The following is a 26,248-nucleotide window of genomic DNA, read 5'->3' as shown; positions in this document are numbered from 1 at the left end:
AAATGTACATTGACTAAGATATGACAAAAAGATAACAAGCTTTTTCAGTATTGCAAAAAAGAGCATCAAATTAAGCATTAATTTATCGATGTTTTAAATGGTATACATTTATGCACAGATATAATTGTTAGTTACATGTGTGCCCTATATGAGCATGTCTTTCTATTCTATTGTAATAAGAATTTTCTATCACTTCATCTTCAGATATATTTTTTTATTTTTCTCTTATTTTTTCTCACATTAACAACACTATAATATGAACCATTGTACATTTTTGCTCAAGTTTTATATAAGAGGTAATAGTTATGGACACAAACGTGTATTTCAAAAATGGTGCATAAACTTTAGGAGAGAGAAGTCAATCTTTAAAGCCAATTTGGGCTCAAAAATTCGCCAAACCCGATAAAGTTAGGGAGAAATGCATGTAAATTTTTTTAAGATGGTAGTAGAGTAAAAAAGTTATGTTTATTTTACCGAAGTTACTCCAGGTCACGTATCAAATTAGGATCATTGCATGCATATTCCGAAATTCATAAAATATTTATACAAATTTGGATGAAGAAAAAATTTATATATAAATCAACAATTCATTGAATTTAATATCAAACAATTCAGCAAAATAGTAATCAGTGAACTGTGACCCATTACTTATGACACTCTCAGAAAAGGAAGTTAAAAGGATAAAATATCGGCTTCCTTCATAATGCATAAGAGGGTGATGTGGTAAGACGGCTATGCGTGTGAGGGTAGGTCGCTGGTTCGATTCTCACGGAACAAAAAGTATAAAAACAGTGTGGAAAATAGCAAATGACATGTGGCGAGTGATGATGGTCCATGCGTGGGATGACTAGTTGATAAACTATTTTTTTGATTTTTTTGTGTCCAAAATACGCAAAAATTGTTTATCAGGGATACGTAATAAGTGACGAGTCAAGATTACAACCTATCACTTATGATATTATTGGTGATTGGTCATAATCGATCAGACTAGTCATCAGTGATACGTTTAAAGTGACGTAACCCATCACCTATAACGATTATCATCGGCCACTTATATCTTTTTTTCACGTAGCGTCAATTTTACTCATCTCAATATTTGGGTTAGAAAATGTGGTCCGACTATCACCAGCTACATCGTGGAGATACGAGCTTGGTTACATCTACATTTAGAACAAAAGGTATATAATTTGTATAAAAGATAAATGATGTGAAAGCCAAATTAAACTATAAACATGGAGATACCTGAAAACTATGATTCTTCAGCAAAGGATGTTGCAAAGACGGTTGGGACTTGAAACAAACACAGTAAAAAATCTGTCCATCGTTGCTCTGCGGAACTTTTAGAACTGTCTCTGTGCAAGATCAAACTAGAACATGCATGCAAGATAAAGTGAGAGTATGCCAGAATCGTTTTGACGATTGATTTCGACACAACTGCTTCGACTGTTGGCTCCACACTAAACGCAAGGAACTGTAGTAAAACTAATGCAGTTCTGGCCCATTCTTCATATCCCATTGCAAGATATCTTCCATATCAAATATGAGCGCAAAAACCATGGACATGTATAATACTTCAAGAACATGTGAGTACTGCATTCCTTTATTATATTAAAATAAATAATGAATAAAAATCTGAAGCATGCAGCCTGATATCAATTTTTTTTTTCCTTCCTGGTGACCCTTCTATATATATTCTTTAAAGTTCATAATTTATTTCTGCTAGAAATAGATCCTCAAAACAGCTGAATGAGAGTTGGTACATTTATGTCAATTTAAATGATGATACACACCAAGGATATCGCCAAACAGATTGCTCAACGTTAGATCTTGAAAACTGCTGAGTGGGAGTTGATACATTTATATCAATTTAAATGATGAAACACGGCCACACAAATTGTTCAATATTATATCTTGAAAATTGCTGGGTGGGAGTTGGCACATCTATGTCAATTTAAATGATGATACACACAAAGCATATCACCACACAAATTGCTCAACATTTATCTTACATAGGATAAAATATGTATACATGACTTTCGTGTTTATGAATTAAATCTTTATTTGTCTGCTGGACAAAAACATCCCATTCTTTTAATGTTGATAGAAAATGCTGACTCAAATGAACATTTTAAAATTTGCATGCAAAGGAAAAAAATCTTTCATCCTAGATAAAGGAAACAAATCTTTGAATATAATTGCATATTTACCACTCCTTTGATCTCCAATCTGAGATTTGCCATCAAAAACATAATTGTAAAAATGCCACTAAAACTTGGGTTAGTAGCTTATGTCTGCCACCGTTCTCATTTCCCGTGGAATTGTGCTGTTTTTGGTGCGAAAAACATTGTTGAAATAATTTTAGATACAAATGATAATACTACCCCTGCCTGCCAACTCAGAGGACACCTGGCCGATTCCCAAATTGATCCGCTGTGGACCACGCCAGTGGGCAAGACTAGAGGTTCTCCGCGCCACCATCACCGAGGCCACCCTTGTTAAGCTACTTCAGGCCGGCAGCCGCAACCGAGCTCTCCGACGAGGTCCCTGAGGCGCGGGACGCCATTGCCGCACACCTATGTGTCGCTGCCGCTGAGGTCGCCGCGCTCTACGCTCCTCTCCGCTGTCGCTGCCGTGGTTGCTGTTGCTGTGCTCCGCTCTCGTTCAACATCCCAGTCCGTGATGCTTCTTCAAGTGGAGGAGGTGATTAAAAGGCATAGATCTCAACCTTCGACCCTATGGTGTAGGAGGCCAAGGAGCAGGGTGGCAGCTGCTGGGAGCAAGAGGCAGCAGGGATGAAAAGGTGGCCGCTAGTGGAGACGAGGTGGCGGTGGCCAGGAGCAGGGGGCATTGGGAGGAGTAGTGAGGTAATTTCACAAGTTAGTTGATGGTCTTAACATTGTACTGTCATGCAGAATGCATGTCTCACAGTTCCATTGGAATATTTGCAGTTAAGCCTTTTCCGATCGTAAATGTGCAAAAGTGAAAAGGAGTAGTGACAAATACGCAAATTATCCAAATCTTTGCTAAGTGGCCAACTGAGCCTAATGTATTGTTATATGCACACTTGGCGGGTGGAGTCGCCCTATAAGAACTCCTCGACCACCACACCATGATACCAAGATTTAGTGCACAACTATTTAAGACAAACAAATGTTGTACGCAATTGTAACACCGTAAAGGGCAAAATATAAGTCAATCTGTACCTAGGTCGAATGTCCTTGCAACTGTAACACCGATAAAGGCATATAGGCTCTTAATGAAAACACAAACATCCCACCTTTATTTGAACATATCCTGCAACAATTTTCACGTCAACCAGCTGATGGACATTCAGGTCCTCCAAAGTAGAAATGCAGGCCCTCATCTAGGGCATTAACACGGCCTACCTGATAGCACTTTGGGTCTGTTATTTGTACAACACAGTCTTTCAAATTAGGAACTACTACGTTTGTCCTCTCATCTACGATTTTAACTTCAGCGAAGTAAGCTGCTTTTCCTTCTCCTTCATCTGGCCATTCACCGCTACCCATTGGAGGACAAGATTCACCATGCGCAGCTCCCACTACGCCAAACCAACCAATTTCGTTCGCAGCATCAGCCAAGTAACTGAATAGTTCCTTTGGCCAGTACCCTACTGGATGGCTTTCGTTACCATAAGTCAGCCACCAATTTCCAGTGACAGTGTCCTGCATGATTGAGAGAAGATATCTTTTCTCTTAAATACGGTGGCGTAAACAATTTATTTATTGGGATAACATCTGCAGCCTTCCTGCAGGGACGCATACCTGACAAAGTTCGACTGCAATTACATATTGAGTTCCATTGATGGTGGAAGCGGGGTTCAATATTGCTCTAGGAGCAACCTGTGAGCTGACCTGAACAAAGCCTTTACATAGGAGGTTAATGCAACCATGGTTGTTGTCACTCTGTTTTATGCAAGAATGAATAGATTAGTGTTCTGATAGAATATGTGACATTGTATTGGTTGGGGACTCTCAAATACACATGATCAATTTACCCAAGCAATCTCGAAATGGGAATGGTTGTCGCCGTAAAGATGTGGATCGACCTTCAAATGAAGAACTTGATGTAAAATGTAAAAATGTAAGCGAAATGGTGGCAAGTATTTGTAAGCAAGTAAGAACATACAAACCACCCTGCATATATTGTACTTATATTTGGGAGTACACCATTTTGTATTTGCACAACTGCTCCACTATATCTTGGCTGAGTGCTGATACCGACATTTGGCTCGTATACTGTTATCATTGCTATAGAACCGTGAACGGTAGCAGGCAATGTGGCAACCATTACAGTCTGAATAACGAATAAATTCATTTGTCAATGTAGAGTATAGATTGCTTGAAAATTAAAAAGTGGAGAATGCATTGCAGTGCTTCGCTTTATGTATTATTAATATGCAATTTATTTGTTTGTAATCCGTTTGAACAGAGATTTAATGACGTACATGAAGAGTGCTCTTGTACTCATTCTGCATGTATCCTTTCAACATTTTGAAAGATCTAGCAGTTGAATTTCTTCCATAGTTTCGAAGAATAGGGACTGTACCCATTGGGCAAGCAATATAATTTATCGTAACTTCTTCGTAAGAAAATTTTGACTTGAGATCAGCATCCAAACTGTCTGCAAAGGAGGTTGGCCTCATCTACATTCCAAAGGAGATAATGAACAGAACTCACAGAAATGCATTATTAAACAAATCTAGTGGACATACCTGAACAATATGATCTCTCAGCAAAGGATGCCGAAGAGACGGTTGTGAGTTGACGTTTATGCATTCAAAGATTTGCTCATATTCAGTCTGTAGAAAGTTTGTTTTTGCATCACAAACCATACTAAGTGCACAAATAAATATCCTATGTTGATAAACATCATACCTGAATCATCTTGGCTGCAAACATGCTATTAGTTCCTTCCAGATCTGATTTCCCATTGTGCATCAACAACTGAAGTGAAAGAAATATTATGGAAACACATTGGCTCTGTTCCATGACAATTGGTTTTTCCACACCCCAAGGAATTTGATTATATATATATATATATATATATATATATATATATATATATATATATATATATATATATATATATATAGACACACACACATATAACATGTACCTCTTGCTTTTAATCTCTCTATATGCATCCTTCATTAATTACATTAATTTAAAAATAAATTTTCTGCTAAGATGTATACACCATATGGATTTGAAATAAATTAAATTAATTCTTTTTGAAAACACTGATCCTAAGGCATGTGCTCCATTTATTGTGTAGTATTGGCAGGGTTAAATATGATGGAATAGTAGTATCTTCAGACCCAACTAGAGAGGAAAAAAATTAATGACAAGAAAAAAATTATCTGATGACATAATACACACTTACAGATTTTAAATATACAAAATAATTTAGTACCAGAAAATATCACAAGTATAGGTACCTTCAGTACTTATTACATTATATTTAAGATATATATATGTATACACCCAAAGATTTGAGATATATTTATAAACTATTCTGGAAAAAATCTTCCCTACGGAAGCTGCATTTATTGTGTATTTGTCTAGTGGATGCTACAAGTGGCAGAGTAGTACTAACATCTTCTAATTGTACATAAATTCAATTGAGTTGTATAAATTATTCACGAAAACATCTTACCCTCTTCGATTGATTCTAAATGTAAGCCGTTTTAGGCTTCTCAACTTTTTTATTGTTCTAAAAAACCATTTTTTTAAATGAAATCATGCTAGAACACTTCCACGTCCCTTTTTCTCTGTTCAATATTTCTTGAAATTTATAAGTACGGAAAATTAGATTCGTGCCATTATGAAAAAACACCGTTTAGAAAAATGCCATTGGAAAGAATGAAACCGACCTAGTGCCATTACAATTCTGCGTGAATTCGAGTGGCACCATTTTAGACAGCTGGAGCGTACTTGGCCACCTCCTTCGCATATGGTATTCAAATATGGACTTTTTGCCCCTGCCCTTGGCTCTTCTTCCCCTAGCACTAGATGGTTGAACTGAACCATTTCTAGTCGTTGAAGTCAAGCATTCATGTTCCCAGTGAAGTAGTGGCCCCCCTTGCCTTCGTCACCGGTATGCTCCTTTCCCACCCTAGTGCTCCCCCTCATCCGCACCCTCATCCTCATCCAAGATACGCATATGTGGAAGAGGCGGACTGAGATTGAGAGTCCAGCATAATTTCACAATTCGTTAGGGTTTCGGGGAAGTCTGGTTTGGGTACTAGCGGAAGCGTCATGAAGGGGAAGGAGCTATTGCGTGTTGATTGCCCATCGCATGGGAGTCCAGTTGTTAAGCTATAGAGCAAGCACCTAGGAAGTTACAAAGAATTTTTTGAGTGTGAGAATAATATACCAATGAGTTGTATGAATCTGGTGTGTTTTTATGTTGTTGGCATTTTGATTGAGATATGTCCTAAATGCATAATTATAGCACTTGTGGATTTTACAAGTGGGAGAAAGATTATGTCAAGTATTTGTGGGGTCTTCATGAAAGGGAAGGCCATAGGTGGTCTGCAGGTGGAACAGATGAATTTGGTGAATTTGGTGATGTGAAGTTTCAAATTTTACAGTTAAAGAAGCATGTACTGGATACAAATAACCAAATTTTTAAAGTTGAGCAAGAACTTGCAAAGCAAAATAGGAGGGGGGTTTCAGTAGAAAGTGTGTGTGTACTGGCTGTATGTGTAGGTGTTGTGTTTGGAACTCTTCTAGCATATGTATCCAAGTGATTTCATGACTGAAATGTACTGCCTTTAGCTTGTATCTAGGTTGCAAGAATGAACCAGTTTGTATCTAGCTTGTATCCAAGTGATTTCAGATTGCATTTGATTTATGTAAGCTTGCATCAGATTGCATGAAATTGTCAGGTTGCATGAATGAAACAGCTTGTATCCCTGAGTGAACCAGTTGCATTACTGACTTAAGATTGCCAGGTTACTGAATGAACCTAACAAGTTTCGTGACATGGCATAAATAGAAGCAGAACTTAAATGAATTTGTCATCATACAAGCAGAACTTGGCACAACTTTGTCTTCACTACATACAAGCATAACTTGACACAAGTTTGTTATCACAAAATACAAGCAAACTTGACACAAGTTTGCTATCACAAAATACAAGCAAAACTTAACACTAGTGTGTCATCACAAAATATATTCTAGAGCTCCCATGCACTGGAGTAATCCACCTCGCTAGCCAATCTGAAATTTTTCTAACAATTCTAGTAGGAGGGGCACTGCTACTTGCTTGTTGCTTCTTCTTTTTTGGTGTCTTCTTCCTTTTGGGTGTCCTCCTCTTATTTTTTCTTCTAGAAGCTCCATCATCTTCTCTAAGCCTGCAAACAAATAACTTATGTCAAAGGATGCAAAGGAGAAACAGAGGAGACCATTGACACAGCAAAACATTGACACAGAATAAAAGAAATGGAACCTCTTCTTGGTGGTTCCTTCAGTAGCTTCTCTAGCACTAGTAGCTTCTACATGCTTGCAAGTCTTCCCAAAATGACTAAAACCTCTACATCTTTTACAGCTAACCCTTCTTCCAGGTTCAAGAATTCCCTTCACTCTCTGAGTTCTAGGCCTTCGTGTAGCCCTTTTCAGCTTAGGTGGGAATATTTTGCAGGCAACATTCACCTAAGCCAACTTAGTTTCAACAATTGTACCTAATTGTATATTCTCTATCTTTGGTTTCCAATTGACAAGCAGTTGAAAACTTTCTTCATATTTCCCATGTATCTGATCAAGTGCTACCCTCATGCCTTCCGAAGCCTTGGAATACTTAAACTTTATTTCATACTCTACTTCCAGCTTTTCCTTTGCATCCTTTGCACCCTTATGTTGATTCCTTTTTATCTAATCCCTAAGCCTGTTTGCAACCCAACCTTGATTAGCCATCTTCTCTTCCTGAAGCTTGGTAGTTGGACAGTTATGTTCAAATGGAAGAACTTAATCTGCATAATGAATTAAGGATTGTTACAACATGTTAAATTAAATCAAATGGATTGAAAACAACAAGCTCACCTTTATAGTGCGGCCATCCTGCAGCCTAGAAGCATGTATGCGCCAAGGACACTCATTGTGTGCACAGTTAGCAATAAACCTTATGGTATATGTCTTCAAATTAGTAAATTCAAAAGCTCCCTTAATGACATAATGCCTAACAGCTTTTCTAATGGCTGGGTTCTCAGGGTCATGAACGAAATATAAAGATTTAAGGTCAACATATGTTATTTCTGCCTCAGGAGGGACATTTCCTTCAGCAGCAGTATCAATGTTTTTTACAGTGTCACCAACGTCTACAAATTGAGCTGCTTCAGCAGGTGGTGGAGGAACATACATGCCCTCATCATCCACACCAACATACTCCTCTCCTTGTCAAAGACATCATGCTGCCCAACATTTGCTTATTGGTTGTTTGCCTAGCATCTGCTTCATTGGCGGCATGCCTAACACTTTGTTCTTCTGTTCTAGGTGGAATGGACTTACTAAGCCTGATGTCGGCCTCCAAAGGTGGCACAATACATAAAGGTTCACATAAGTTCAGCTAATATTGCTCAGACCTACTAGAGTCAAAAACTGCAACAATAAGCTCCAAATAGTTATTTAGTATGCACATTTCAGAAAAACTAGGAATTTGTGTGTCATCTACAAGCTTAACATCCTCACCCATTGTCTTGTCATGGAACCAAACCGTGGGAATCTGGTTCTTGCCCCATTTTAGCTCGTAGCTAAGCATTCCAACATGAATTTCATTGAAAAGGTGCTCGGATCTACAACCCATTTTAGGCATGAGGCTTTCCTATACAACGTCCTACCATCTGAGTCTACTGTTAGAAATCCCTCAACTTGTAAGTCTACTGTGAACTAGAGCCTATTGAACAAAAGATAAGAAATAGAGTCAAATCCTACAAGGCTGTGGGAGATGCTACTACATAGTGGAGAGGTTACTACATAGTGGAGAGGCTACTCACGATTCTAGATCCGTTCGGGAAAGCTCCACCTCGTCCATCGCAACAGTGGAAGCAGTCGCAGGCGATGTCACCTTCTTGGGAATCAGTTAACCTCTGCCTCCATTGCCAAAGAATGGCTTAGGTGGCCCTAGCACTGCTGCCTCTCCAGCTCTGGCAGACACCACCGCCTCTCCAGCTTTGGGAACTGAGCACGAATGGGAGGGAGGCGTCTTGAGCTTAGTTGGTGCCAAGGGAAAGAAGAGCAAGGGCAGGGGCAAAAACATCCATACTTGAATACCGTATGCGAAGGAGGCATTCAAATACGCTCCAGCCGTCTAAAATGGCACCACTCAAATTTGCACAGAATTGTAATGGGCCCGGTTTCACTCTTTCCAATGGCATTTTTTAAAACGTCATTTTTCATTTTTCATAATGGCACTTACCTAATTTTCCCTTATAAGTAAATGGTATTAGTCTCAAAAGAACTCACCCTTTTTCCAAATCAATAAAAATAAAAGGCAACCATGTCATTTGTTCTACTACCTTAATCCTCGTGTAGAATTTTTAAAGACATATTTTGTTCAGAGGAACTGAAGGAGTACACTAATAGTGAAGTTGCAGTCTATGATAATGAATGGTTTAACTCTATCAGTGCAATTTTTATACAACCAATAAGTTAGAAAACGATGGACATGAGATACAATTATTTTACGTGGAAAACCCCTCTAATGAAGATGTAAGAAATCATGGGAAACAAATCTTATTATTGATGGTACAAGTTTAAGGGGTGACCTGTATTTATAGGCGCTTTATGTTGACTTTGTACTCCAACACAACACATGTTTAGACTTCAGTTTGCAGTGTTGGTGGTTGATCTTTCTTTTTTCAGGTAGGCTAACCTTTGTGAAAACAAGATTGTATATGTATGTACGAATTAAGGCATACTGTAATCATGGTTTAAGAGAAGGGAGCGTAGCTCGATTGGTACGACTCCTGGACCCGCCCGGGCTCGAATCCGGGCGTGCGCATGCTGGGGCGCTGCCCCTTCACCGTTCGTCCTAGGCCTTCATGGTGGTACCGATAGGGCTTCTATGTGGTCCCGCTAAGCTGAAAAAAAAGAAAAGTGGTTGGAAGCAATCGATAAATAAACTTCGCCATAGCCCTCACCAGAAGTACAAAATGACTTTAAGCAAATTGACAAGAGAGCAGGAGAGCAACTACACCGAACAAAATCAGGAGAAATAACTGCTCTGTAAACAGAAAAGCAGTCAATATACTCTGGTAGCTGCATCACTGAATTTGACCGTGCTGATTTTGGTAAGGCATTGACCAACAGTGCTGCACAGAACGGCAACATTTAACTCTAAAAAAACCAAGGAACTGATTTTTTAGATTAAGTCCATTGTTTGCAGGACATGGGACTTGAATTCATTTTTAGGAACATCGTGACGATAAGCTGTAAAATTGGATGTTGCACGTCTGCGTGCAACAGGCGAAATAATGTTTGTATGTGGGTTAATTACATCCTGTCCTTCCTACAATCCTACTGGATGTAATTGACAATGACTGTATTCCCCAGCTTCAAGCTAAAGCTCTGACTTGCCTAAAAAAGGAAACAATAAAATTGGCTCCATTTCTGCGTATGCGGCGGGAGGAAGGGTTGAGCATGGATCGATGTATGGATCCATTCTAGTTTAACTGAATCAACTAACTAGATAATTTTAGTTGATTAAGTTGAAGAGTGGATTAATATCGATTGATGCTCATCCCTAGCCGGATGCCAGGGAAACAATAGAACTTTGCTCAACGGACATGGATCCAATTCAAGCACTTCGCAATTTATCATCACCATCATACAATAAATGAAATGATAAATCCTCAACCATCAGGTAGTGAAACTAAGCAAACCTGACATAATTAGATGCGAGATGACGACGGTGAAGCAAAATAAAGTTGTCTGTTTGCTTTCCACGGTCTCTTGTTGTGAACAATTTGCACATTGCAGTGCTGGTCACGTCTGTGCAGTGATATTAGAAAAGAAATGTTAGCCAGGGGAAACAACCATAGGTAAATGATGCCTTTCGGAGATCATCCCTGATAATAAATGAGGTATATTAGATGACGGACATATTGATCTACGTTTCTTCTGGGTGTATATCGAACTAGACTCAAGACCATAAAGATTTATCCAGATTCATGCCCCCCGTAGGATAACAGCCATATATACAGTGTATTTTCTTATAGATTGAGTGAACTTCTTACATAGTGTCCTCCGTGTCCCTACAAGTCAGGTCCTCATCCCTTTATATACCAGAGAAAAAGGTGTATAAACAAATGAGCCGGTGTTTGGCTACTTCATGCCTGCCGATTAGGGTGGCAGGCAAGAGTAGTTCATCCTACTCTTGAAAGTCGTGCTTTTGAGATGGAGCCTAAGAGCATGTGGCTCCACTATCTGTTACTGTATAAGTTTATGTTTTCGTTGTGTAGATGTTATTGTCTTTTGTTTGTAAATGGTGTAAATGGTTGCATGGCTAAGACTTGTAATATAAATGTTAATTACTCGCTCTTTATTAAGCTATGTTGTGATGTGTTATGTTGGAAAGGCATGTGTTCCGATCTTAGGCACAAAACATGTGCCGAGACTACCGAGATGATATTCTGGTTAATCGTTGAAGTCGTGATTATGTAAATGATCGACTGGTTAATTAACTAGAATATTATTTGGACGGTTCCTTACAGCGGTAGTATCAGAGCTGGGTTTAATAAAGTAGCCTAAACAATGCTTAGGACGTGGGTTAGTAAAGTGTCAAATCCACTAAGTAACCCACTAAAGTTTCTTTTATACCTCTCCATGGTTAATATGTATGAAATTGCTATATTATGCCCCTAAGTGTAATGCATTGATGTTTGTTGCGGAAAGACGCGTTTGAGAAAGAAACGTGTAGATAGGAATCAAGCATACCTTCATTTTCTATAACTGATATGCATGTTTTTTTTCCAAGTATATGATATTATGAGATCCAAGTAATGATATCCAGCTAATGCTATTATACTAAGTCGGAATTTGATGTTCCCTCTTCTATCTTGTCATCATTAACAGGATGAGAACCTGCAATAGTTTGGGTGAACTTCCTAAGGCCTCGAATGAGAATAATGTAGTGCCGCCTCCACCACCAAGCATGGAAGAGGTGCTTATACAAATTGAGGAGAACTGTCAAGCTCAGACGACACTTCTTGAAGCTCTTGTGTGTAATACGGCCCCTCAAGGAGGAGGCAGGGTTGGGCACCGAGATGACTTCTTAGATTTTCTACGGAGTTAGATGCCCACTTTAACGTGGGCTGAGGATCTTCTGGATGCCGACCACTGTCTCCGGACTATCGAGCAGAAGCTCACTCTTCTTCGATGCCGACCACTGTCTCCACACACAAGTTCATCGACTTCAACAAGTTGGTGAGCACGTCCCTCACAGTGGAGTTCAAGCTCAAGAACCACCAAGAGGAGAAGAAGCACAAGAGGGTTATGTGGCCTTCCATCGGTGGGAGCTCTCAATGCGCCTGCACTGAGAGTCAGCCTCTACCATCTCACGTGTCAGCACCGACTACTCCACGACCAATGTGGTTGGTGTAGTGTCTGGCTTTCTTTGCTCCACAAGGGCAGCCTGCAAGACCCGCTGACTCTCAAGTGAGCATGACAGGTGGCCCTGATAAACCGTGCTACAACTGTGGCCATGTCGGCCACTATGCTCGGGATTGCCCATATCCGAAGCCGGGAGCCATGGTGATCGCTCCAACGCCACCTCCTGCTCAGTCTGCACCAAAGTCTTATCAGGCCACCCACGTCCCCAAGCATGGCCGAGCGCACCACACCACCACTGAAGACGTTCATGAGGGTGACAACATGCTGATGGGTATGTTGTTGATGCATTCAAATTCTGTCGTTGCTCCTGCAGTCGTTCTTTTCGATTCCGGAGCTTGTCACTATTTCATAGGGACGAGCTATACACGACGGCACTAGTTGAGAATTGGCACCACCCCTATGCCTTATCTTATAGATGCATCTGGAGCTAGGGTTCTTATTAAGCAGTGCATGTCCAACGCATCAGTAATTATCAACGAGATACCTTTCAATGCGAATTTGTTGGTGATGGACTCAAAGGGGATAGATGTCATATTGGGGATGAATTGGCTTACCAAGAATGAAGCTGTCATGGATTGTGCTCAGCGGACCATCACCCTTAATGGTCTGTCCAGCTCCGAAATTCATTTGAAGATCAAGGCCGTTGATCCTTGCCTTTACACTCTAAAGGCTGTCCCCACCACAGATCTATCGAGTATTCCTATGGTGTGTGAATTCCCGAATATCTTTCCGGATGAGTTTCCAAGGATGCCACCCGACCGCGTCGTGGAATTCCATATTGACCTTGTGTCCAAAGCAGCCCTAGTTTCAAGGAAGTCGTTTAAGATGCCGTCAGTTGACATAGCTGAGTTGAAGAAATAGATTCAGGAGTTGCTATCAAAGTGTTTCATACGTCCGAGCTCTTCCCCATGGGGATGCTCAACACTCTTTGTGAAGAAGAAGGATGACACTCTGCGGATGTGTGTTGATTACTGTCTGTTAAATAAGGTCACAGTCAAGAACAAGTACCCACTTCCCAGGATTGATATCCTGTTCGATCAGCTAACCGGTGCCCGAGTTCTCTCAAAGGTTGGGCTACCATCAAGTCAAGGTTTAACCAGAAGATATATCAAAGACGGCTTTCTCGACCTGTTATGGGCTTTATGAGTTCACTGTCATGTCCTTAGGATTGATGAATGCTCTGGTGTTTTTCTTGTACTTGATGAACATGGTATTCATGGAGGAACTTGATAAGTTTGTTGTGGTTTTCATCGATGACATTCGTATATACTCCAAGACTGAAGAAGAAAAATCTGATCACCTCCATGTTGTTCTTGGCTGACTCCAAGATCATCAACTCTATGCCAAGTTCAGCAAGTGCGAGTTCTAGCTCTAGGAGGTCACTTTTCTAGGTCATGTCTTATCAGAGAATGGTGTTGCAGTTGACCCGAGCAAGGTGCAGGACGTGCTCGACTGGGTCCAGCCAAAAAATGTCAATGACATCTAAAGTTTTCTCGGACTCATGGGCTACTACCGTCAGTTCATTGAGAATTTCTCCAAAATTGCCAAGCTAATGATAGAGCTTATGAAGAGAGGCAACATGTTCGAGTCATCGAGCGAATGTGATTTCACTTTACAGACCTTGAAGAAGTTGCTCATGACTGCTCCTATTCTCTCTCAGCCTGACGTAGGCAAGGGTTTGGATGTCTATTGCAATGCTTCTCGCATGGGCCATGGATGTGTCCTTATGCAAGAGGGCAGAGTTGTCACTTATGCCTCCCGCCAGTTGAAGTGTCACGAGGAGAACTACCCAACACATGACTTAGAGCTTGCCGCAGTGGTGCACGCTCTGAAGATCTGACACCATTACCTAATGGGAAACTTGTGTCGTATCTACACAGATCACAAAAGTCTCAAATATATCTTCACTCATGCGGATTTGAATATGAGGCAATGAAGGTGGCTCGAGTTGGTCAAAGACAATGAGCAGGAAGTTCTTTATCACCCCGGTAAGGCAAATGTGGTCGCTGATGTTTTGAGCCAAAAAGCTCATTGTCATTGTCATTGTCTTTGAGTCAAGCAGAGGAATGCCACACTTTGTGATGATTTCCGCCGGCTTGGACTTGAAATGTGATGAGGACATCACTCCCTCGGATACATACAATGATCCTCCATTGAACTTTCAAGGTCCAATCACAAGAGCTTGCGCACGACAATTAAATTTAGAGGTGAGCTCGTTCCTAAGCAACTCTTTATATAATTTTGAGAATAGATTACTACCTAATGATTATGTGTTGCTTAGGAATCATGGAGAGGACAAGGAGACACATAGAGGAAGGCTTGGAGGCGTGGAGGAGCAGCTAGGACGTCCAACAACAGCAGGAGGTCTAGTCCAACTCGAGTCCGAATCAGTCTCGACCTCCAGGACCAGCGAGCAGTAAAACGGACGCCCAGGACGCATCCGGACTCCGTTTTCGACGATTCACATATGGTTGGAAAGATAATTTCATAAGGAAACCAATGGCGTTGGTTTGAGGTCCAAATTCCTTCTGAGTCAACGGAAAACGTCGAAACAAGTTAGCATCCAGAATCTGTCCCGGTGCTGCGTCACCGTTTTTGGTCCGTTGGGCCGTGTATCGTCGTTGAGCCCATTAGGGGGGCGTGACCAGGGGGTGTGACGACCCTTAGACCCTTATTATCAGCCGCTGCCGCTCTCATTAGGGCGGATTTTGCTTAGATTATTCTGTCAAGAACAGTTTCGCCGTTTCGTCGGTTCGTGAGACCCCAACTCGTGAGATTAATCATTCATCTGCAATTTGGTTGCATTCTTCCTTGTTCTTGCTTTTGTTCTTCGATTCGCAGGCAAGGACTTTAGCCTTCTTGGCGAGGTCAACCGTGCAACGCCGGTTGATAACCAGAGGAGACGTGGTGCTGCGATTGCGGGGTTTCGGATCGTGTTGTTCGGAAGCCGGATCGACTTGTGTCTTGTTTCCACCAAATCGAGAGTTACCAGAACCTTTCGGAAGATCGGGAACCCTTGTTCATATTAAAATGGTTCCGGGTGGTTTTCTCGCCAATCTAGAGATCAAATCCACTCTCCTGGATGATATCAATGCAGCTCAGAAGGGTGATAAGGGTAAGGCCAGAATCCAGGAGAAAATGAAGATCGGCAAGGCCGTGTACTTTTCTGAAGATGACCAGTGTATTCTGTGGTTCGAGAATTGTCTAGTGTTTTCGAAGGTTGAGGCACAAAGGAAGAAGATACTGGATGAGGCTCATGAGTTGTTGCTATCCATTCATCCACAGACCACGAAAATGTATCTGGACCTCAAGCCACAATTTTGGTGGACTCGCATGAAGCGAGAAATCACTTGATATGTTGCTGAGTATGATGTCAAGCGAAGGGTGAAGGCCGAGCATATCAAGCTAGCCGGTACACTTCAACCTTTACTTATTCCCTCTTGGAAGTGGGAGGAGATCGGAATGGATTTCATTACTAGATTTGAAGACCTCGTATGGCTATGGCTCGATTTGGGTCATTGTGGATCGGTCGATGAAGTCTGCTCACTTCTTGCTCATCAAGACCACTTTTTCGGCTAAGCATTATGCAAAGCTATACCTCACTCAGATTGTTGTCTTCCACGGGATTCTGAAGATGATCGTTTCTGATCGAGGCACTTAGTTCACTTCTCATTTCTGGAGGAGCCTTCATGAGGCTATGGAGATCGAGCTCTTCCATAACACTGCGTATCATCCTCAAACCGGCAGTCAAATTGAGAGGGTGAATTAGATTCTGGAGGACATGCTTCGGGCTTGTGTTCTCACTTATGGGAAGAGGTGGGAAATTTTTTTGTCATTTGTTGAGTTGTCATATAACAATAGCTTTCAAGCAAGCATTGAGATGCCTCAGTTTGAAGCTCTTTATGGCCGGCGATGCCGAACGCTGTTGAATTGGTCCGAATCCGGTGAATGGGCTTTTCTAGGTACGGATTTGGTCAAGGAGGCCGAAGAGCATGTTCTGAACATCCGCAAGTGTCTTCTCACGATTCAATCTAGGCAAAAGAGCTATGCAGATCGCCACCGCCGCCACCTCAATGTCGCCATTGGAGATTATGTGTATATCAAGGTTTCTCCTCTCAAAGGCGTCCGACGTTTCCATGTCCAAGGCAAGCTAGCACCTCGCTATGTCTGACCTTTTCAAATTGTTGGCCAGTGTGGAGAGGTAGCCTATCAATTGAACTTGCCGCCGTCTCTCTCTGCTGTTCATGATGTGTTTCACATCTTGCAATTGAAGAAGTGCCTCCAAGTGCCAACTGATGTGATTGACCTTGCAAAGCAAGAGTTGCTAACGGATTTGACATATTGCGAGCGACCGATGAAAATTTTGGATGAAGCGGAATGCAAAACTCGGCGGCAATCCATCAAGTTCATCAAGGTTCAATGGAGCAACCATTCGGAAGCCGAAGCGATGTGGAAGCAGGAGGATAACATCCACTCAGAGTATCCCGAGTTCCTTGAGAGTTTGTAGATGTGGTTGTAATTTTACACTTTTGGATCCTCTCACATGTATATTTTCATCTTCATGTCGAATGGAAATCAAGTCTCAAATGAGTTGTGTTTATAAGTCGACCTGAACCGAAGCTAGATGAGTTTTGCTCTCTGCTGGCTCGTAGTCTGACCGCAATTGATTTGTCAGCCTGACCACCAGTGGCGCCAAGATTTTTCAAACCTCTCTATTGGCTAGTGGTTTGACCACCACAAAACTTGCGGTCCGAATGTCAGAGTCCAAAACTCTCTGTATAGATTTCGGTCCAACTATGGAACCCACGGTCTAACCTAGCTACGGTCTGACTGGGATCATCTCAGTCTGACTGTCAATTCATAGAGGGTTACATGGCAATCCTTTTGTCTGTCAAAAATGTTCAACATGATTCTTTTCCGTTAGCGGGAAAGTCCCTTTCCATTTTTTCACCGTCCCCTTTCTCCTTGGGTTTGCCGAATCTCGGGACAAGATTCTTTTAGTGGGGGGGGGGGGGAGGTTTGTCACGTCCAAAATCTGTAATCACATAATTAAGCATAATTATGCTTCTTAAGCATTATGTTTAATTTTGTGTGATTTTGTTTGTAACTCTAGAGCAATTCGTTTAAATTCATTTGGATGAGAGAATCTAATCCGAGAGAGAAAAGAATAGAAATTGCATTGAAAATACTTTGTTCCTCTAGCACGTGGGCCCCACTGGAGTGGGAAAACCATCCCTCCCTCTCCCTCATGTGCAGCCACCTGCTCCCACCCTCATTCCCGTGCTCAACCAGCCAAAGAAGCAAGGAGTGGCTCCCTCTCCCTTCCCTCTCAAGCACTCTCTCCATTCCCCCCTCAAATCTGCTGACAAGAGCTTGGATTCGAGGTGAGTATATGGTACCATTGTGATCCTTAGCTCATAAGCTTCCTAACCCTCCAATTCGTTTGCTCTTTCCTAAAGGATTCGAGCTGATTTTGGTGTGTTTTGGTGTTTAGGGTTGAAACGTGAAGAACACTAGATTTCTTAGTCTCTCAAGCAATTTCCTCCGTTTCCTTCGTCACCCGGCGGTCACCAACCTCCACAAGCACAATGTGTAAGCCCCTTAGGCTTCCCTCGGCATGAATTCGTGATTTGGTTGGTCGATTTTGGAACGGAGTGAAGTTCATGAGTTCTTGATGTTTTGGTGGTAATAGCCGAGTTCTGATTTCAGCTTATATGTGTGCTCCTATACAGTAGAGGAGGTCAAGATGATGCTCTAGGTTCAAATCCCCACCCCAAAGGTCATTGGAATGATTGCCGGTGAGCTCAACAAGTACCTCTGGCCACTCCCAGTGGTCTGACCGCTGTTCTAGGGGTCCAACCGCGCCTCGGGTCCATCTGGCCACCGGAACCCAAACCTCTCTGCACGGCAGCGGTCTGACAGTGATTTCTCGTGGTCTGACCGTGGTCAACTTAGACAGAACCGTTTTCAGCACAGTTTACTATTTGCTAAAACTTATAAAATACATAGTAAATTCTCTGTAGCTCAAAAAATTATGAAACTAATTTTGTTGGTTTCATAATAAAATACTCTACTTGCTAAAAATATCACTAGCCATGAAATAATTAACTAAATTTATGAGTTAAATTAATTAGATTAAGGCTTCATTAATTCGCCGTTAATTCTTTACAAGTCCAAAATTGGGAATCCAATTTTGCTAGTCTCATTATGACATGTTCTAGCTAGAAAAAATAATTTCATGCTTTATAAGCATATTTTTATGGGTTCCTCATATACGTGTTGTATCATACATATTTGCACTTCATTCGTACTCATCATTGAACGCGCTCTCCCTTTTAGTGAACGAAGAACCGAAGCGTGACACGGGTGTGAGCAAAGGCGCCAGTGAGCTCCCATGTTTCTATGAATTTTGTGCAGAAAGTGTCAGGCAAACCCAAGTGCAGCAAGGCAAACAACTAAGCATATTGCACCTTTGTTCAATTGAATGAAGTCTAAAATTGATGAACTATGCTGATGCATGCTTGCATGTGTCTAGTTGAGATTGGGTATAAATGGGTAGATCCTATGTTGAATGCATTACCTTTACCTTGATTTGTTGTTCATCCTTTCCTTGTCACCTTGAATTTGGTGCTGATGTCTAGGTTATAAGTTAAATCTAAATGCTTAGCAGTGCATAGGTCATTTGGTAGAAGTCGAGCAGTGAATTATTTTATCGTTCACGAGCATAGGTGATATTTACTTTCATAATGATAACAATGTTGGATATGGGTTGATATGGTTGGATGAGTGGTAAGTATGAGACGAGATATGGGCGGTGCTAGGGGTGTTATCTGCTATGGAGTAAAGTCCTGAGGGCAGGACGGGAGAGGAACCCAGACACTGTAGACCACTTGTGTCATTTAAGCACTGATCATCGGTGTTATTAGTTTTAGTACTTACCTTACTTACCATATGCCAATCTAATGGTAAGGCGAGCCAAATACCTCTGTAGTTGTGATCGTTTGGGCGTGAACATCGACAGTGTGAGCAGGCGGGCTTGTATGAGTTGCTAATTTGCTCCGGGAGTAGTTCTAGTACCTCTGCGCCGAGTGATGCATGATCCAAATGGTTGGGACTTATTGGAAAAGGTTGACATGAGTACCCCCTTGTATGGACCTATTTGGTCATGCAAGACGTATGGTCCTCAAGTCGTGTGGGTCCAGGAGTATCTCCCTGCAGGGTGTGAAAACATTTTGAAATGCTGTGCTCTCGGTCATGAGCATGCTTCTGTCCATCTACATCGGTCGTAGAGTTTTCGCTTGTGGTTGATGGTTGGATATGTGGAAGAAGTTTGAGTTGGTCTTTGTTACATATATGTTCAATGGTTCAAGTTATTTATGTTCAGTTGGTTATGGCCGGGTAGAATTATATTGTTGTTGGTTAAGTTAGTTGCTCACATCTATTTGTCTAGGTTGCTTACCATTTATGTTTAACTTAACCATGTGGGTTTTCCTTGCTAATGGCTCAATGCGTAATCCTTAGAGTCGAGCTATGTATATGTGTTCTATATGGTTTAAGTCTTGCGAGTACCTTCGTACTCATGTCTGCATTTTCAGGGGCTACCGGTGAGGAAGAGCCAATTTTTGTCTACTTCAGGGCTTCCAGTGAGGGTGGCGGGCAAGAGTAGTTCATCCTACTCTCAGAGGTTGTGCTTTTGGGGTGAAGCTTAAGGGCATGTGGCTCCACTCTCTTTTGTTGTATAGGTTTATGTTTCTGCTATGTAGATGTTGTTGCCTTTTGTTGTAAATTGGTGTAAATGGTTGCATGGCTAAAGACTTGTAATATAAATGTTAATTACTCGCTCTTTATTAAGCGATGTTGTGATGTGTTAAGTTGGAAAGGCATGTGTTCTGATCTTGGGCACAAAATACGTGTCGGGACTACCGGGATGATATTCTGGTTAATTGTTGAAGTCGTGATTATGTAAATGATTGACTAGATGATTAACTAGAAATTATTTAGATGGTTCCTCACAAAGTGCTATTGATGAATTGAGTCCCATTGTCCATGATTATACGGGTTGGACTGCCAAACTGGACTACTAACCCTCACATGAACTTGATCGCTATCATGGCGGTGATATTCCTAACTGGCTTGGCCTCAATCCACTTAGAGAATTTATCAACTGCCATAAACAAGAAATCGAAACCGCCAAGGGCCTTGGGGATGGTCCCACAATGTTGATCTCCCAGATAGCAAAAATCCAAGATAGTGGTCTAATTTGTAGTGCTTGGGTTGGTAGGTTTGTCTAGCCATGGTACTGACACTGCTCACACCGTTTCATCAGCTTAGAAGCATCCTAGAGGGCCGTGGGCCAATAAAATCCTTGCCAAAACATTTTTCGGACTAGAGTGTGGAATGAAGCGTGGCTACATTATATGCATTCGTGGATATCGGAGAGCAGCGCGCTCCCCTCATCCTGAGTGATGCACTTTAGTAAAAGGCCGTTGCTCCCCTTGCGATAAATGCACTTCAGTAAAAGGTCATTGCTCTCCCTACGGTAAAGGCGTCCCTCTACCAGAGAGTATCTGTGGGCTTGCCATGTGACCTTTTCTATTGATGCATCATTGTTAGGGATCACTCGATTTTGACGGTATGCCAAGATTTGATCCATCCAGATCATACTTGCATCAAGCTGGGCGACCACATGATGACCACCCCAGGACTGCACCAAAGGAGGCATTGGCACCAAAGACGTTACCTCGGGTGCTCCATTTCCAAGAAGAGCATCCCCTTCACCTTGGCCTGAGATCACAGTGGATGGTCATATGAGTTTTTCCTCAAAGACTCTGATCGGGACATGTGCACAGAAGAAGCCAGATGGGCTAGCTCATCGGCGAGGATGTCTTCCCTTTGTAGGACATACTTAACTTCAAAACCGATAAAGCGTTGCTCCAGCCTTGTCACTTCAGCGAGGTATGCCACTATTTTTGGGTAAGAGCATCAGAACTCCTTTTGCACTTGGTTTACAACTAGTAGCGAGTCCCATTTCACTCGCAAGCGTTTTATACCAAGTGCGGATGCTGCTCTCATTCCTGACAAGAGGCCCTCATATTCTGCAACATTGTTAGTGGCATGAAAACATAATTGAACTACATACCTGAGGGTGTCACTGGTGTGTGAGGTCAAGGCCACTCGATGCCCGGTTCCCGTCAGTGTGAATGACCCATTGAAGTGCATGGTCCAGTGCTCTTTTGCGCCTGGTTGCTATTCCTATTCGGTCTAATACAATGACCACTCGGTCAAAAAATTGATTAGCACCAGGAACTTGATAGCTATTTGGGGGATGAACTGAATATTGAACTCCCCGAGCTCTACTACTCACCTTGTTGTTTTTCCTATGCATCCCTACTATGGAGGATTTCCCTAATTGGGAGTGAGGAGATTACCTTGATTTTATGGGCCTAAAAGTAGTGTCTGAGCTTGTGAGATGCCATCAGCATGGTGTACAACAACTTTTATGCATGTGGGTACCGATCCTTCACATCGTGTAGGTCATCACTGGCATATTACATTGGTCACTGAAGACCTTCACACTCGACGACTAAGACCGCGCTCGCGACCTATGGGGTAGCTATAGCATAGAGCAAGATCTACTTCTCTGGTTGGGGAGCGATTAGTACTGGAGGGGAAGAGAGGTACCTGTTGAGATCTTGGAAGACCACCTCCTTTTCTGGCATCCACTGAAAGTGGTTGCTTTTCTTTAGGACCTTGAAGAGTGGCCCCTTCTCTCCCATCCTCGAGATGAACTTGCTCAAAGTTGCCACGTACCCTGTTAGTTTTTGGACCTCCTTTAACCTAGTCTGGGATCCCATCTGGTCGTTGGCTCTAATCTTATCTAGGTTTGCTTCTATTCCCCAACTAGACACGAGGAAACCGAGCAACTTCTTCCCTAATGGGACTCCGAACGTACACTTCTCTCGGTTTAACTTCATGCATGATTGTCAAACATCTCCTAAAGATCTGTGACCAAGTCATCCTTGGTCTGACTCTTTAGGACCACATCATCAACATATGCCTTGACATTTCTATAGAGTTGTGGTCAAAGGATGAGTTGAATACATCGCTGGTTAGTGGCACCAATGTTTTTTAAACCAAAAGACATTTTTACATAGCAAAAGACCCCGAACGGTCTGAAAAAATAGTTTTCTCCTCATCTAACCTATTCAAACTAATCTGATGGTACCCCGAATAGGCATCTAAAAACCTTAGCAGGTTACTACCAGAAGTTGAGTCAACAAGATGGTCGATCTAGGGTAGAGGGAAGAGATCCTTCGAGCACGCCTTGTTGAGATCAATGAACTCAACACATATCCTCCACTTACCATTAGGCTTTTGGACCATGACGGGGTTAGCTAGCCATTTTGAGTACTGCACCTCTCAGATGAAGCCTACTTCTAGGAGCTTTTCAATCTCCTCAAAAAGTGCTTCCTTTCAGTTAGCTAGGAACCAACACGCCTTTTGCTTGATTGGTAGCGTGTCAAGTCACAGATACAACGTGTTCTCAATCACATCCCTAGGGACTCCAGGCATATCATATGGACTCCAAGAAATACATCCATGTTGGTATGAAGGAAAGTGATGAGCGCAAGTTCCTATTTGGTGTCAAAGCTGGTCCCTATCTAGATCACCCTGGATGGGTCAGCGTCATCTACGCAAACTGCCTTGAGCATATCATCGAGAATTGTGATGATGTGGACCTTCATCAGGCGACTACTGGGGCCAATATTCTTGGCTATGACCCGGGAATAGCTTGACTATTGTTGGAGCAAGAGATCATCTTGCCCCAGCAAGTACGGTGATAGTTTATTCTAAGGACGAGACTCAAGATTGGAGACGAAGTTTGAGTGGAAGGAACACCACAAATGTATTGATAGTAGAAAAATAGATCAATCTGTGGGGAGTACAACAACGTGATTTAGTGTTTGGGCACCTTTGTGTCCTGTGTGTTGCCTTCAGCGTTCTCCTTGTGACCTCTCCTCCCCAAATGACCACAACCCCCTATTTATAGGGTGGTGCGTAGCTTAGTGTACAAGTTATCACGATGTACAAATATCTAGGACCTGATTGAATTACTGGATCTTATCCCAGATAACTACTTTTTACTCTATATGGAAGATAAATATCTAGCGTAGTAACTATTGTGGTGCTTGCCCCTCTAGGGGTGGGCCGGTCGCTAATTGCGGTCCGACGCTGCTCTACCGAGGGTGTCAGGACGACCTTCATCGCGCTAGGGTGTCAGGATAAGCACCACTTGCGCCGACATTAATCGCCCGTCATATCGTGTTAGGTTGGTTGCAGGGGGTGTCCTTTTTGCCCTAATATTATCTTCGGGGACTTGCTGCATCTTTAGGCTTCGGAAGGTCGCACAAGCACCGGAGGGGTGGCTTGAAGGGGTTCGCAGCCTTCGGGGGCCAGGCCTCCTGCTGAGAGTCTGGAGGCTGAAGGCTGGAGGGACGTGTTGTAGCTTTGAGTCTTCGAAAGGCCACATACATACTGGAGAGGTGGCCCGAAGGGGCCTGCAACCTCCAGAAGTCAGGCCTCCTGATGAGGGTTCGGAGACCGAAGGCTTCAGAGGACCTTTGATAGCAATTGTCAACCATTATCCTTAGGTTGGTCTATTATCCCCCAACAGTACCCCCTCATTCTCTGGCCTTGACATTCAGAGGGGTGAGAGGATGTAGAGGAAAATGAACTCCAGCCTGGGATAGTAACAAGAATGCCCGAAGGCAATTCACTATCCGTGAGAAGTTTTTTGGTGGGAACCGTGGGCATTGATGGTGAAGCTCAAGGCTGATGGTGCATTGGTGGTGGCAACATGCCCCAGGGTTATGCCGAGGTCGAAGGTGCAGCTGGCGTCGAAGTCGATGTTAAAGACCAAAGACGTATTAGTAGAGGAGGCATGCTCCGAAGCTTGTTTTTGGAGTTGGTATATGCAGTATCGGGATGCGAGGCCAGAGGGGCATCGGTGGAGGTGATGCACTCTGGGGTCCGTGCCGAGGCTAATTTAGATTCTTCGGACTTCTTTGGTGATGGTTCTTCTCGGCATTGGAGTTTTGTCAGAGTGGAGATTACGGGTGGGATCGGGGGGCTCCCCACGTTTGCCTGTTTAAGGATGGCAGGATGGGATGTATTACTGGTGCATTTTTAACTGAATAATGCATGGGTTCATTTAGGGTCTTGTGCCCACTCCCCTGGCATGCATCGAAAGGAATCTAATTCATTAATGTGATGGGATGTTCGTGCGAGAAAACGTGGTGTCACCGTGGGATGTTGACATGTGTCGGCAAAACAACCGGGATATGGTCACGGACCCCCAGGGATTCAATGGGGGACACCATGGAGTGACGCCATGTTGGTTCCACTTCATCTCTGGGTCATACGTGGCTGCTTGGCCTGGATATAAAGTCAAGATTATCCAGCTGGATTCACCACTGCCCCACGAGTGAACACTTAACCTTTGACTTGAATATGACATCGTCTTCCTCCTCATCCTCTTTGGAGATGTTGATGATCTCGACTTCTTCTACTAGGGCTGGGCAGGCTTGACCACTGGCGTTGACGCCAGTGGCCATTCTACTTCCGTCCTTGCAGGGTTGACAGTTGCCTGCTGCTCCTGATCAACCCCTGGTTCAGGAGACCACGCCTGTCAAGATCATCAATATTTCCAACGACAATGAGGAGACCGACTAGGATCTCCTACGGAGGGAGAGCGATGGGGAGTCAGTGGCATCGACGATGAAGGAGGTGGTCGAGAAGAAGGGGGAGGAGTCCTCGACGGTGGCTTCTTTGGTTTCTTCTTCGTCTTCTGACAGCTCAGGGGCCGGTTACTACATCAGCTTCCACGATGGTAGGCCGCGGATGAGGTGCATATGCCGCTCTATGTGCGGCCCTTGCTAGGACCCGTAGGAGGCAAAGGCGATCTTCGGGGGAGTTTCTGGTGAAGTTGTGGGTCATCCCTGTCCGACGGTCTGACTATGGCCCCGCTACGGGCCCTAGTTTCCTTTTGCCACCTTGGACTCTTTCTCCCCTTGGTTTACTCTTTCGGGGTCTGTCTCCTCCGTAGCGGCCTTTGTACTGTTGCTTCTTTGTATGCGTCCTCCGGATGTACGATTTATTTAATAATATAATTTGGACCTTTGGGAGCTATTGTATCTCTTTTGGGCCAAAGTGTAGGGCATCATTCGTACAGGTGACCGCATGTCTGTGTGCCTTCGTGTCTTCATGCCACACTTCTTCGCCTCCTTCGTAGGCAATGGCTAGTTTTTTCGAATGACCGAGGTATCGAGACTTTGCATAGATTATAGTTGTTCCTTCCTTGGGAAAGGTGGCCTCAGGAATCTGGTAGCGACAGACATGTAGGGTAACTAAGGAGGGCCGGGCAAAGTAGTGGTGACTTTGTCGTTCTTGGCCATCGCGTACTCGGTTTCGGTGTTGGTAGGGCCTTCTTCTAAATTTGTTCTAGATTTTTGATACGACGAAGTCCATCAGGAATCTTTGGGGAAAAGCTCTGGAGGTGGTCCGCGACCCTTCGGGTTCTTAGTCGCTGCCTGGTTGAGGAGGCGATCCATCTAAAG

The 26,248-nt window shown here is 42.9% G+C and overlaps 1 protein-coding gene and 1 long non-coding RNA gene across 2 annotated transcripts; both read right to left on the bottom strand.

Annotated features, from left to right (window-relative positions):
- Positions 1-3,311: 3,311 nt before the first annotated feature.
- LOC133886334 (protein neprosin-like) lies at positions 3,312-5,012 on the bottom strand. The gene is made up of 7 exons (XM_062326072.1): positions 4,899-5,012; positions 4,736-4,822; positions 4,469-4,666; positions 4,189-4,317; positions 4,019-4,069; positions 3,786-3,926; positions 3,312-3,713 (listed from the first exon to the last, which is right to left on the bottom strand). The coding sequence occupies exons 1-7, from the start codon at positions 5,010-5,012 to the stop codon at positions 3,312-3,314; spliced, it is 1,122 nt and encodes a 373-aa protein (XP_062182056.1).
- A 2,222-nt stretch (positions 5,013-7,234) lies between these two features.
- Positions 7,235-9,201, bottom strand: LOC133886217 (uncharacterized). The gene is made up of 3 exons (XR_009903377.1): positions 9,017-9,201; positions 7,477-7,996; positions 7,235-7,381 (listed from the first exon to the last, which is right to left on the bottom strand). It is a non-coding gene; the product is annotated as an uncharacterized LOC133886217 (long non-coding RNA).
- Positions 9,202-26,248: the final 17,047 nt, after the last annotated feature.

The sequence above is a fragment of the Phragmites australis genome, chromosome 12 (genome assembly GCF_958298935.1).
Source record: "Phragmites australis chromosome 12, lpPhrAust1.1, whole genome shotgun sequence".
Taxonomy (NCBI): domain Eukaryota; kingdom Viridiplantae; phylum Streptophyta; class Magnoliopsida; order Poales; family Poaceae; genus Phragmites; species Phragmites australis.
This window is presented reverse-complemented; position numbering and strand designations above follow the sequence as displayed.